The sequence below is a fragment of the Dermacentor silvarum genome, chromosome 7, assembly GCF_013339745.2.
Source record: "Dermacentor silvarum isolate Dsil-2018 chromosome 7, BIME_Dsil_1.4, whole genome shotgun sequence".
Lineage (NCBI taxonomy): Eukaryota > Metazoa > Arthropoda > Arachnida > Ixodida > Ixodidae > Dermacentor > Dermacentor silvarum.
The window spans coordinates 187,812,991-187,825,930 of record NC_051160.1 but is presented as its reverse complement, the minus strand read 5'-3'; the positions used below and the strand labels follow the sequence as shown (position 1 = coordinate 187,825,930).

Here is a 12,940-nt window from a genome sequence, read left to right as displayed (position 1 = left end):
GGTACCCAGCCTACATCAATTGTGCCCCTATGAGCCGCTTCTCCAGCATTTTTGTCCGCCATTTCATTGCCTGCGATCCGAGAGTTGCCTGGAACCCAGCATACAACAAGACCAAGGTTTAGTTTATACGCTACTTGTATGTGTTTGAAGAGTTTGTTTAATACGGGGTTTCGGCTTGCTTTGCCACAGGACAGGGCTGTGACAACGCTTAAAGAATCTGTGTATATTATAGACTTTTGTGCCTTGTGCTGTACTGTGTATTCAACAGTGATCAGAATACCGTATGCTTCCGCTGTAAAGATGCTGCTATGGGTATGCAAGGTTTTAGAGTTGGAGAAGTTTGGGCCATGGGCTGCACATGATACCGAAGTTGCAGACTTTGAAGCATCAGTAAAAAATGCCATAGATATATACTTGTCTTCAAGGGCCAAGAAATGTTGCTGAATGAGGGCACTTGGACAACTCTTTTTGCTAAGCTCTTTAAAGGACAAGTCACAGGTGACTGGGCATTGCTCCCAAGTTGGGTTAAGTTCAGCGTAGTCAGTTTCTTGCAGATCTGTGAAAACTATTGCAAGTTTTCTCGCAACAGACCTCACTGCTAGCGGGAACGGCGGGGCGTGTGAAGGCCGGTTTAAATACAACTGATTTGTTGACTGATCATTTATGAGAGCTTTGCATGGATGTTGTTTTAGCGACATGATTCTTATTGCATAGGTGACTCCAAGATACGTACGCTGATAATCCAGTGGCCACTGATCCGACTCTGCAGAGAGACTTTGGACCGGGGTGGTACGAAAGGCACCAAGTGCTAGGCGGATACCCAAGTGATAGACAGGGTCAAGTAGCTTAAGTGTTGTCTTTGAAGCTGACTGGTAAACAATACATCCATAGTCTATGCGCGACAACACAAGGCTTTTAAAAAGAGATAGAAGACAATACCTATCTGTTCCCCAGGATTGGTGAGATAGAATCTTTAAAATGTTCATAGTTTTAAGGCATTTCAGCTTCAACTGTTTTATGTGTTGAATAAAGCTGAGCTTAGCATCAAAGATTACACCCAAAAACTTTTGTTCTTTCGCATTTTTGTGGCGTGCAAACTACGTTCCGACCAAAATTCCTACGGTGTCAGGTCCCTGAAGCTACAGGCTCTCGCTGGACACCAGTTTCATCACCATCGGCCCACCGGGAGGGCCATTACGGCCCAAAACCCGTTCGGGCACACCGAACGACAGCCAGCCCTAACGAAGACTACGGCATCGTCGCCTCGCCGCGCCGCAGCTGCACGATGCCGGACGACGCGGAGCCCCAAGGCCGCACCGAGGGCGGGTCAACCACCCCACCGACCCACCGGGTAAGCTCTTTTCAAGGCATGGACGTCGTTGAAGTAGAGGGAGAAACTATTGCACCTGAAGAAGTAACTAAAGAAGCGGGCTGGCTTACCAGCCACCGCAATAGGAGCCGTAGAGCTATAGAGCAGTTCAGCATAATGGCTGATGAAACAAGCAAAACAACTGGCACTGGCGAAGCGCGTTCTGGTGCGTGCCAGAGCGCAGCGCGTGCCACCAAGAAACCGAAGCCGCCGCGACAGCCACAACTTCCAAGGGAAGATATAAAGATCATCGTACGGCCCCGCGACGGGCTAAATGTCTCAAAACTAAGTGATGCGCAAATTCGAGATGAAGTATTGCGAGCCGCAGCAGTACCGATTGCAGAGGCGGAAGATGACATATATCGCTCCTGCGTGGAAAAAAATGTCATAGTAATCAGCACTCCGCGAATGGCAAATGCTGAGAAATACAACCGCATCAGGGAACTCCAAATTGGAGACACGCACTACGAAGCCACAGCCTACGCCGCCCCACCGGCAGACACCTACAAAGGCGTAATCCACAACATTCCGGACTACGACACTGCGGAGGACATCACCAAAAGTCTCATCTACAAGAAGAACTCCACCATCCTGCAGGCCCGTCGCATGGGCAACACCAACTCAGCCATCATCATCTTTGAAGGCCCAAATGTACCCTTCTACGTCTACTATACAGAGGCGCCGAGTACCGCTGCTACCTTCACAAGAAAAAAGTCGAAGTGTGCGGAGCCTGCGGCCGGATCTGTCATCGCGCGGACGTGTGCCCTACCCCCGACAAGAAACAGTGCAAAGACTGTGGTGCCCAAAACCCCGCGGACAATCACAGCTGCAACCCTAAGTGCGCGCTGTGCGGTAAAGATCACCCCACGGGAGACAAGAGCTGCCAGAGACACTTTCAGACGCCTTTCCTCATCAAACAGCGCCAGTGGGAAAAACAGCTACAACAACAACAACAAACCTTGCACAACCACAGCGGCGGCGGCGGCAGAGACCCATCGTTGCCACGTCAAGCAGGCAAGCAGACAACGGCAGCCCAACGCCCATCCCTATCAAAATCGAGGTACACTGCCGCCGATCGCAAGGCATCCAGATCAAGATCCCCATCGGGACATAGACCCCAAGCTAAACAAGAAAGCAAGACCTCAACCATTAACAACAAGGTGAGCTGGGCAAATGTAGTCTCCCAGTCCGAACCCACTAAGATAGAAAACTCCACGCTCCCCTCATCTCACGACAGCAAGCTAACTAAAATCAAACAAATGCTCGAAATTCTACTAACAGAGAATAAGGCCCTCAAGGCCGAGGTAGCCCAACTGAAGGCGACACCGCCGAAAGAAGTTGTACCCGCGGAACCAGAAACTGTCCATATAGAGATAGATGCACCTTCGGCAGTTGCAGAAGCTACCACACAATACGCGCAGCCAGATTCCGATACCGAGAGCCTACCCGCGAAGCGCAGAGCGGTAGAACAATCCCCTCCTTCCCAAGGGACAACCGCCCACTCTGGCACCTCTAAGCGTAACATCAGGGAAGAGACGATCATAGAGGAAATCACCAGGGCCATTGATATCAAATTCGAGATAATGCATAAAACATTCCACACCATGAAAACAAACCTTGCCGAAAATTATAATGCCAGAATCGCGGTCCTCGAAAACGCCCAACAAAGGCCTAGCGTAGGGCCCATTAAAGTAACTAAGCCTTACAACTGCCCGACCAAGGATGGCCTGGAATAGCGGTAAAAGCGCTATGTACGTCATATGGCAATGGAACTGCCGGGGATTCCGCCGCAAGCGAGGGAATCTCCAGCAGTTCCTACAAACTAAGGATTCCGAAGCTCCAGACATAATTGCCCTCCAAGAGACGGGGGGTCAGGCCAAATTATCAGGCTATGCGTCCTTCTGCTCCGATGTATCGGGCACAGGCAAAGCGCCAATCGCTACGCTAATCAAACGAAACATACCGGCACTCATACACGAGACCGGCATTGTGTCGGTAGAACACGTCCTAGTGGAAATTATTCCTACGGCAAAGCGAGGAACTGGCAGCCTGTTTGTGCTCAACGTATACAGCAAGCCTAAACAGCAACACAGATTCCTCAATCTATTCCGGAAAGCAGCACACATTGCAAACAAACAACCACTTGTGATACTAGGCGACTTCAATGCACACTCATCTGCATGGGGCTATCGCACCGATCACCGCAAAGGCAGTCAATTGTGGCTAGACGCGCAGCAGGAGCAACTCACGCTGCTCACAGATCCGACACAACCCACGCGCACAGGAAATAGCGTCTGCGTGGACACTACACCAGACCTAACCTTCACCAAAAACGTGTCAGGCGCCACATGCTTCAACACGCAAGAAAACTTGGGAAGTGACCACTTCATAGTGGCCACCAAAATCCGAACGGGACCCGCCAAACCTCTCGGCAAACGAATCCTCATCACGGGCTGGGACAATTTTAGGCAACTACAAACAAACAAAAACGAACCTGCCGTTCCTGAGATTATAGACATTAAGGCATGGGTATGCATGACGCATACTTAGATGTCTACTCGATCCCGAGAGCAGTAAAACTATGCAGGGGCATAATCTCAGCAAAATAATCCATAATTACCCGGGATCAGACACAGACTTAATTAACGAATTCAAGAATCTATACATCGGAAACCATTCCAAAATGCCCTTACCCGCATACACGGGAGATCCAAACCCACTAATCGACGAACCAATCACGGAAGCTGAAGTCCGTGAGGCCATACACGGTCTACGAACGCACTCCGCTCCGGGTCCGGACGGCGTAACAAACAAAACTATACGGAACCTGGAAGATGACTCCATAGAAGCACTAACTAAGTATCTGAATAAGTGTTGGGAGACTGGCCACATCCCTCAACAGTGGAAGGAAGCTAAAATTGTCATGATACCAAAGCCGGGCAAGAGGTTGCAGCTACAGAACCTAAGACCCATCTCGCTCACCTCCTGCCTAGGGAAACTTCTGGAACACATCATCCTTACTCGCCTAAACAAACACATGGAAGCGCACGACCTGTACCCTCACACGATGATTGGATTCAGACCCAAGCTTTCCACGCAGGACATTATGCTTCAGATTAAGCACCAAATAATAGATGGTGATCACAGCTCAGAACTTCATACCCGGGCCATTCTTGGCCTTGATCTAACCAAAGCCTTCGACAATGTTCATCACGAAGCCATCCTAACCCAGATAAACAAACTAGGAGTTGGCTCAAGAGCATACAATTATATGAAAGACTTTCTTACAGAGAGGACAGCCACAATCACCGTCGGTGGGGTAACCTCGGAGAGCATTTCGCTCGGGAATCGAGGGACACCCCAGGGCTCGGTCCTGTCTCCCTAACTCTTCAACATGGCCATGCTAGAATTACCAAGCAAGCTAGCTAAAATCCCTAAACTACAGCATAGCTTATATGCAGACGACGTGACACTCTGGGTAACCGGAGGGAGTGACGGAGAAATCCAAGAAACTTTGCAAAGCGCGATCGAAGTTGTCACAGAATACGTAACACCTAAAGGACTCTCCTGCTCCCCGCAAAAGTCAGAGTTACTTCTCTATAGACCCACTTGCAGAGGCAGGAAAACTGTCACCACACCCCCTCAAATCATGCTCAAAGCTAACGACCAGGACATCCCAATAGTACCGAGCATCAGAATCCTTGGACTCAGAATACAGGCCAATGGGCACAACAACGAAGTGATAAAGGCACTAGACTCGCACGTACATCAAACAACAAGACTCATTTCACGCATCGTCCAACAGACACCACGGCATGAAAGAAACTAATTTACTCAGATTGGTACAGGCTTTTGTCATAAGCAGAATAGTGTACGCTAGCCCATTCCTGCAACTAAAGAATGATGAACGCTCCAAAATTAACCTCATGATCAGGAGAGCATACAAGCAGGCTCTACACCTACCAATTACGACCGCAAACGAAAAGTTTGAGGCTCTAGGAGTACACAATACTCTTGACGAGCTCATGGAAGCCCAAAGAATTGCCCAACTGGAGAGACTCTCGCGTACTCCGACGGGGCAACACATTCTCCAATCACTCGGGATTACATACAACCCCCAATTCGGACCAAAGCGGGACATTCCCACAGAGTTAATAAAACACATACACGTCCCACCATTACCTAAGAACACTCACCCTCTGCATAACCAAGAGCGCAGGCAGGAAAGAGCCAAATCCTTACAAAAACGCTTTGCAAACTCTCAGGACGTGGCCTATGTAGACGCTGCCGAGTATCGTGACCGAGACGTTATGACAGCGGCTGTACTAGATCAGCAAAATCAAATAATCGCTGCAAGCTCAGTTATTACAACCTCGCTGGAGGTCGGAGAGGAAGTCGCAATCGCCTTGGCGTGCGCTTCCTCCGCAGCCAAATTCATAGTCAGCGACTCAAAGACAGCTCTAAGAAATTTCGCGAAAGGGCGCATTTCGCCTGAAGCCCTCAAAATTCTGGCTAGGGTACCCGAGACCCGGCGCAGATGGACGCAACTCGTTTGGGCACCGGCGCACTCCGGTCTTCCGGGAAACGAAGCTGCTCACAGTCCGGCGCGAGAACTGGCAATCCGCGGCCGCACGACAACCTCTTGCGAGGAGCAGTTCGAATCCCTCCGCCGTTCAGGCAGGGACCGGATGGTATCCTACAAGGAAATTCTACAATTCTACCGCCAGGGCAGGAGGCATTACCCTGCCGCTCACAAAATTTTAGATAAAAAGCAATCAGTTACCTGGCGCCTTTTACAGACGCACACTTTCCCAAACCCAGTGACGTACAGTCACCTCTATCCTGGGCTATATACAGCAGATTGCAAACTATGCGCAGGTAGAGCCGATCTTCATCACATCATGTGGGCATGTCCCCTGATAAGGTACAAAAAACCCACTAGCTTATTGCCTCCCCTTCCCATCACTAACCTAGAGCAGTGGGAGACTGCACTGCTCAGCTCAGACCTGGATCTCCAACTACGGGTCGTCCAGATGGCCGAAGACGCCGCCAAAGCACAAGGCCTGGCCGCCGCCTGAGGAAGAAGAGGACGGGCCCTCCCACTCCCCTCCTCCCTAAACTCCATCTCGGACAAAATAAAGTTTATACTACTACTACTACTTCGCAACGATCAGGCTTTTCCCATTCATCGAAATGCATGGGTCAGGACATACCCCTCCTCGTCTGGAGAAAAGCACACAAGTAGTCTTTTCTGCATTGAATCGGAAACCATTTTCATCTGCCCATTTGGCGAGCCGATTAACACTTAACTGTATCTGCCGTTCACATATGGACAGGTTGTAAGATCTGAAACTGATTTGGATGTCGTCCACATAGACAGAGTAAGATATCGTAGGTGGTATAACAGAGCGGAGAGAGTTCATTTTAATTATAAAAAGTGTGCAGCTTAGCGCTCCCCCCTGTGGTACTCCGTTTTCCTGAACAAAAGTGCGCGATAGTACGGTACCAATTCTTACGCGGAACTTCCTTTCAGATAGGTAATTTTGCAGAATGTTTAGCATACTACCACAAATTCCATAGGACGACAGGTCTTGCTCGCCAGAGCTGTCGGGCAGTGTCATATGCCTTCTCAAGATCAAAGAATACAGATGGACAGTATTGGTTGTGTACAAATGCATCACGTATATATGCCTCAAGGAGAACAAGATTATCAGTTGTAGACCTCGCTCTTCGAAAGCCAGATTGGTGAGGGTCCAATATACCATTATATTCCAAAAAGTAGACAAGGCGGCGGTTAATCATTTTTTCAAATACTTTAAGTAAACAGCTAGTGAGTGCAATTGGTCCGTAACTGTTAACTAAGGAAGGGTCTTTGCCGTCTTTGAGTATTGGTAAGACTATTGCCTCTTTCCAAGATGAAGGTATATGACCAGTTGCGAAGATTTTATTGTAAAGACCTAAGATACAGTTTAGGGTCTCATCAGGCAGATTGTTTATTATTTCATATGTTATTCTGTCAGAACCTGGAGCTGAGCTGCCACAAGAGCCTAGGGCAAGCTTGAGTTCATGGTATGTTAGTGGTTTGTTGTAACCTTCTGATGACGACTTGCTTGGACGCAGAGGAATATTTTCAGCTATTCTTTTATGGTGCAAGAACTTTTGGAATAATTTTCCGAGCTTGATACCCTCTCAAAGTGCTCACCGAGAGTGTTTGCTTGATCTTCTATTGTATCACCAGAGACAGTGATGAGAGGAAAAGAATTTTGGCGTTGTCCTTTTAGTTTACGTACCCTATTATATACTTTGCTCGCATCCGTGTACGAGTTTATTCAGGACACGTAACGAGTCCAGCTTTCTCTTTTGGATATTCGGCGGATACGGCGGCCATTTGCTTTGCACCGCTTAAAATTTATTAGATTTTCTGTTGTTGGGTAGCGTGAAAATCTGCTCCATGCTTTGTTCTGGTGTTTCTTTGCAATTTCACACTCTTTGTTCCACCACGGTTTTGGGTTCACTTTATCTGTGCGCGACTCAGGAATGCAGTTTTGGGCAGAACAGAGGATATGTTCAGTGATGTAGCTTGTCAGTTCGTCTACACCTAGGTGGTCCACATCTTCCAGGCACAGTGTACATAGGTTTTTAAATTTTGACCAATCTGCACTATGAAGTCTCCATTTTTTAGGGTAAGCTGGTCCATCGTGCCACTTTGTTGTTTGTAATCCATATGTGATCGCTCCCATATGGATTACTAATAACTTTCCATTCCAGGTATGGAAGAAGTGATGCTGACCCTATGGCTAAATCTATACATGAGTACGTGTTGTGTGTAGAACTGTAAAAAGTTGGCTCTGCCTTGTTAAACAGACAGGCTCCAGATGAAAGAAGGAACTTTTCTAGTGCCCGTCCTCTCACGTCACATCTTGAGTCACCCTAGAATGCGCTGTGAGCATTAAAATCTCCGAATACTATATAGGGTTCAGGAAGCTGGTCAATCAGCTTTTCAAATTCTGCTGTATCAAACCGTTCATCAGGTGATATATATATGGAGCAAACAGTTATAAGATGATTGAACAATATAGCCCGAACAGCCACTGCCTCGAATGAAGTCTGGAGCGAAACATGCTGGCATGCTACTGACTTTTGGGGTATGATTGCCACACCGCCTGAAGAAGATTCACCATTATTTCGATCTTTACGGAAAACTATGTATTGTCTTAAAAAGTTCTTGTGTGTGGACTTTAAATGTGTTTCTTGAACACAGAACAGTCGTGGCTGATATTCCTTCAGTAGATCTTTGACATCATCTAGATTGTGAAATAGGCCCCTGGCATTCCACTGAATTACTTGAGTAGCCATATTAGGAAGGAGTTGTGTTGTCTATGTTCAAGAGCACTTGGTAAGGGTAGCTAATATGTATATAAGGACGGTAACCGTTTAGGTTACCGGTTCCTTTCCCGGCGCAGTTACAGGAAGTTTATGCTTCTTTGTGCGCTCCAGAGAGCGCTGTTCTTTTCGCCGGGGTTCTTGGATCGACCTCCATAACCTTCTCTGAGGCGCTGGAGGATCGAGAACTAGGCGCTGAAACTCGCGTCTCAGGCAGTGGAGTTCCGTTTAGCTTTGGGACCTGCGGAACCGAGGTCTGCAGGCCCACCTTCGATGATGATGGAGCAGCACTTGCTACTGCCATCAGGAGAGCGGGCGGAGTTATTACCGGACCACTGACAGTGACCGCGGTAGACTCCCGAGGCATTTGTAACGCTGCCCCCCGTCGCGCCACCTCGGAAAAGCTGGGGTGATCTAAGTATGAAAGGCGTTTCCTTGTTCCGTGGAATGTTAGATTTTCTTTGACCTTCAATGCAATGATTTCTTTTTCTTTCTTCCATTTAGGGCACGTCCTAGAGTAGGCTGGATGGCTTCCATCACAGTTCACACAATGTGGAGATGAGTCGCAAGTGTCTGATGGATGATCATTCGAGCTGCATTTCGCGCAAGTCTGCTTTCCTCGGCATGTCTGAGATCCGTGCCCATACCTCTGGCACTTAAAGCACCGTCGAGGATTTGGAATGTACGGCCTGACACGGACTTTGATGTAGCCTGCTTCTAGTGTACTAGGGAGCACACTAGTTCCAAAGGTTAGTACAATGTGCTTTGTTCGAAGTTGTTCATTATTCCTGCGGATTAGGATTCTTTGTACTTTAATGACATTTTGTTCCTGAAAACCTTCAAGCAGCTCTTCGTCACTAAGGTCCAAGAAGTCATCTTCTGAAATTACTCCACGGCTCGTGTTCATGGTTCGATGTGCCGACACAGTGACTGCTACATCGCCAATGCATTTCAAGTCATTCAATTTCTCAAATTGGGTTTTGTCCTTTAATTCAAGGAGCAGGTCTCCATTGGTCATCTCTGTGGCTTTGTAGCCCGGTCCTATCGTGTTTGCGAAGGATTTCGCCACCATGAAAGGGGAGAATTTACGCACGCTCGTGTTGCCTTCACTGTGGATTACATGGTACTTAGGGAAGTGTTCTTCGTTGTTTTTCAAAAAGAATTGAAAGGTTGCATCGGTGCGCCCTCTTTTCAGAGGGCGATCAAGGGAAAGTGGTTTACGGGAAGCCATAATATAGGGATCGTGAGTTCGGCAGCAGCGCCAACCGCCCACCACCGAGCCCAACATGGGGACGGAGCAAATCTTGCGAGCAAGACAAGCCCTCGCCAGTTGTACGGTGCTACTATAACCCAATCTGGAGTACCCAAGGTTGGCCACCCACACAAGGTTAACCCTCGCTGCCTGGAAAGTCGGAAGTAAATAGAAGAGAGGAGAAGACAGGAAAGATTGAAAGGTAGAGAGAAAGACGCAGATTGGAGAGGGGGACAGGAAAAGGCAACTACCGATTTCCCCCGGAAGGGTCAGTCCGGGGGTGCCGTCTACGTGAAGCGGAGGCCACAGAAGTGTGTTGCCTCCGCCGGGGGGCCATAAAGGTCCAAACTCCCGGCATCGGCTCAACCCCCAGGATCCCCTTTTCCCTGGACACGGCTAAGCCACGCACGATTAAACGTGGGAGGGTCCAACCCTCATGTGCTCGGGTCCGTGGTGTCGCAACACACCAAACGCCTGCTTACGCAGACGCCCCTGCGGGGACCTCTATTGTACAGGCGGATTGTTTTGCTGACTAAATCGCGTCTTATGGGTTGAAACGAAAATGTGGCATGAATTCACTTTGTGGTCGCTGATTTCAGGTAGATATGCAATTGACGATACGCTTTCGCGATTGCTGGTTAGGATGAGATCTAAGATGCTAGAAGTGCTCAGTGCAACGCGTGTAGGTTCTGATCCAAGTTGAGTTAAATTGAAATTAAGACAGAGATCCACAAAATCTCTGGCAGGCTCACTGCCCGTAGTTATTGCTCCAGTCTGAGGAAAATTAATATCACCAAAAAGGAGGACTTCTGCTTGTGGGTGTTGATTGCTAAGGTCACTCAAACTGTTATTAAGTTTAAATGTGAAATCTGGAATATTATTTGGAGGCCTGTAGCAAACACCTAGAATGATAGTATGGGGGGAAGCGTGAATAATTACCCATAATACTACAAGATCAAAAGTGATGTTATTGGCTGCGGAGCACGATAATTGCTGGTCCACAGCAATCAGTACACCTCCCCCCCCCGCATGCCTTTGCGATCCTTTCGATAGACGTGATATTCCGGTAGGTCGGCTATTACTTCTGTATGTGTTATATCTTCTGTTAGCCACGTTTCGGTTATCACCATTATATTACGGTTGGACGATAAAACAAGGTTGGAAAAAGCGTCACGTTTTGGAAGGAAACTGCGTGCGTTTGTAAAGATTACAGACAATGCTATATTATATTTGGGCTTAACAGTGCAACAGACATTTTTAGTACAGGGAATTTGCTATATTATTTCTTTGACAGACTGCGTTTGCTCGTCTAGACGTAGCGCTTATGACCCATATGCAGTGTTTTGAATCGCAAAGAAAAAGGGTAATGATTTGTGTTTAGCAAAAGTAACGAGATGCCTGCGAGCGTTTTGTACGGTACGAGAGAAATCCTCTCCAACGCTGAAGCTGGTTCCTTTGAACTTGCGGCCGTTAGAAAGAACCAATTCTTTTGTTTTATGGAAGCTGAATTTTGCTATGATAGGACGGTGGTGGTTAGTACCTGTGCGATGACCGAGACGATTGTCGCGCTCAATTTCTTTCGGCTCGATACAAATATTCAAATGATCGCGGCAGTGCTTGATGATAAGTTGCTCGGTCTGGGCAAACGTCTCTGATCCAGCTGATTCAGGGAGGCCATAAAAAATAAGATTATTGCGTCGTGACTGGTTCTCGGCGTCATGAATGCGCGTTTCAAGCCTGTGTAACGGTGGCCACTTGAGCGGTACACGTTTTCACGGTTTCTAAGTCAGAGCGTAGGGAGACAAGATTTTGATAATGCCCCTCTAGATCAGTCATGCGTTTGCCCAGATCAGCAATAGCTTTTGTCCGTCGACAGTAAGTGAGTTTTCAGGTCTTGAATTTGACAGATAAATTGCGACCGTCCCACAGACAAGTTCTTCAATTCAGCTAGGAAAGCATCGGCGTCCGGACCCGGGTTGCTTTCGACATCACTCGACATCATAAACAAAGCACGAATTACGTGAGAACACTCAAGAACACCCGGAGCCGAGAAACATACCGCGGCGTTGAACCCCCCCCCCCCCCCCTCCATTCTTGCGGAGTTGCGCCATCCGCACTAGATGATTAGTCATGGTGAGTGACAAAACAGGCATGTGCATGTGACTCTGTGGCAGAGAGCGCGCTTCCTAAAGCGGGAAGAGCGCGGCGCTTGGTTTGAAATTTCAGCGTTCCCACGGGCGCGCAGCGCGGTAATACTTCGCAGGCACGATCGTCAGCTGGCCATGCATTTGCTGTGCTTGCTTGTTGAAAATGGCCCAACGTGTTAAGGGGCCTTTTAAAAAATGGCACATATCCGGTTTTTTGGAGATCATCAGGGTTCAGGTTGCCTGAACGCCACCACGTTGCCAACGACCTTAATCATTCGCGTGGGAAATCTGCAGTTAAACATGTCCTTTTCTGTTTCCTACTCTGCGCGGTACATTACAAAACGCCGCGCCTCGACGATATGCACTAGTGCAGCAGGTAAAACACTCTGGTATGACATACTTAGGAGCGGTTATGCACATAGATGACGAGGACCTGAACATTACCAGGAATTAGGGACATTTCGTACAGTTTCCTTTTTCGCCACCACGTGGCGTATCGACCTTAAAGAATTCGAAATTCCCGCTATGACTATGCTATGACGCACAACTAAAGAAAGCGCAATAAAAAGAAACACCCTGAAACTGTCCCTTCACCTCGGTGCTTGGAAACGAGCGCGCTTGTGTATCAGCGTTATATCGAAGACGGCCAGCTACTTGCTCTACTGACAATGAATCGACGGTTTTCCTAGACACCTGGCCAGAAAGCTTGTCCGCATTCTGGATGATGATGAATAAACATTTATTAGGCCCAAAATATATTGGTGGTGCCCACCGGCCCAGACGGGTGGG

At 48.1% G+C, this 12,940-nt stretch overlaps 1 protein-coding gene across 1 annotated transcript; it reads left to right on the top strand.

Moving 5' to 3' along the window:
* Positions 1-1,085: 1,085 nt before the first annotated feature.
* LOC125947089 (uncharacterized) lies at positions 1,086-3,105 on the top strand. The gene is given in 2 exon segments (XM_049671423.1): positions 1,086-2,038; positions 2,041-3,105. Coding segments are annotated over 2 exon segments (1,818 nt in total). The 5' UTR covers positions 1,086-1,285.
* The last annotated feature ends 9,835 nt before the right edge of the window (positions 3,106-12,940 follow it).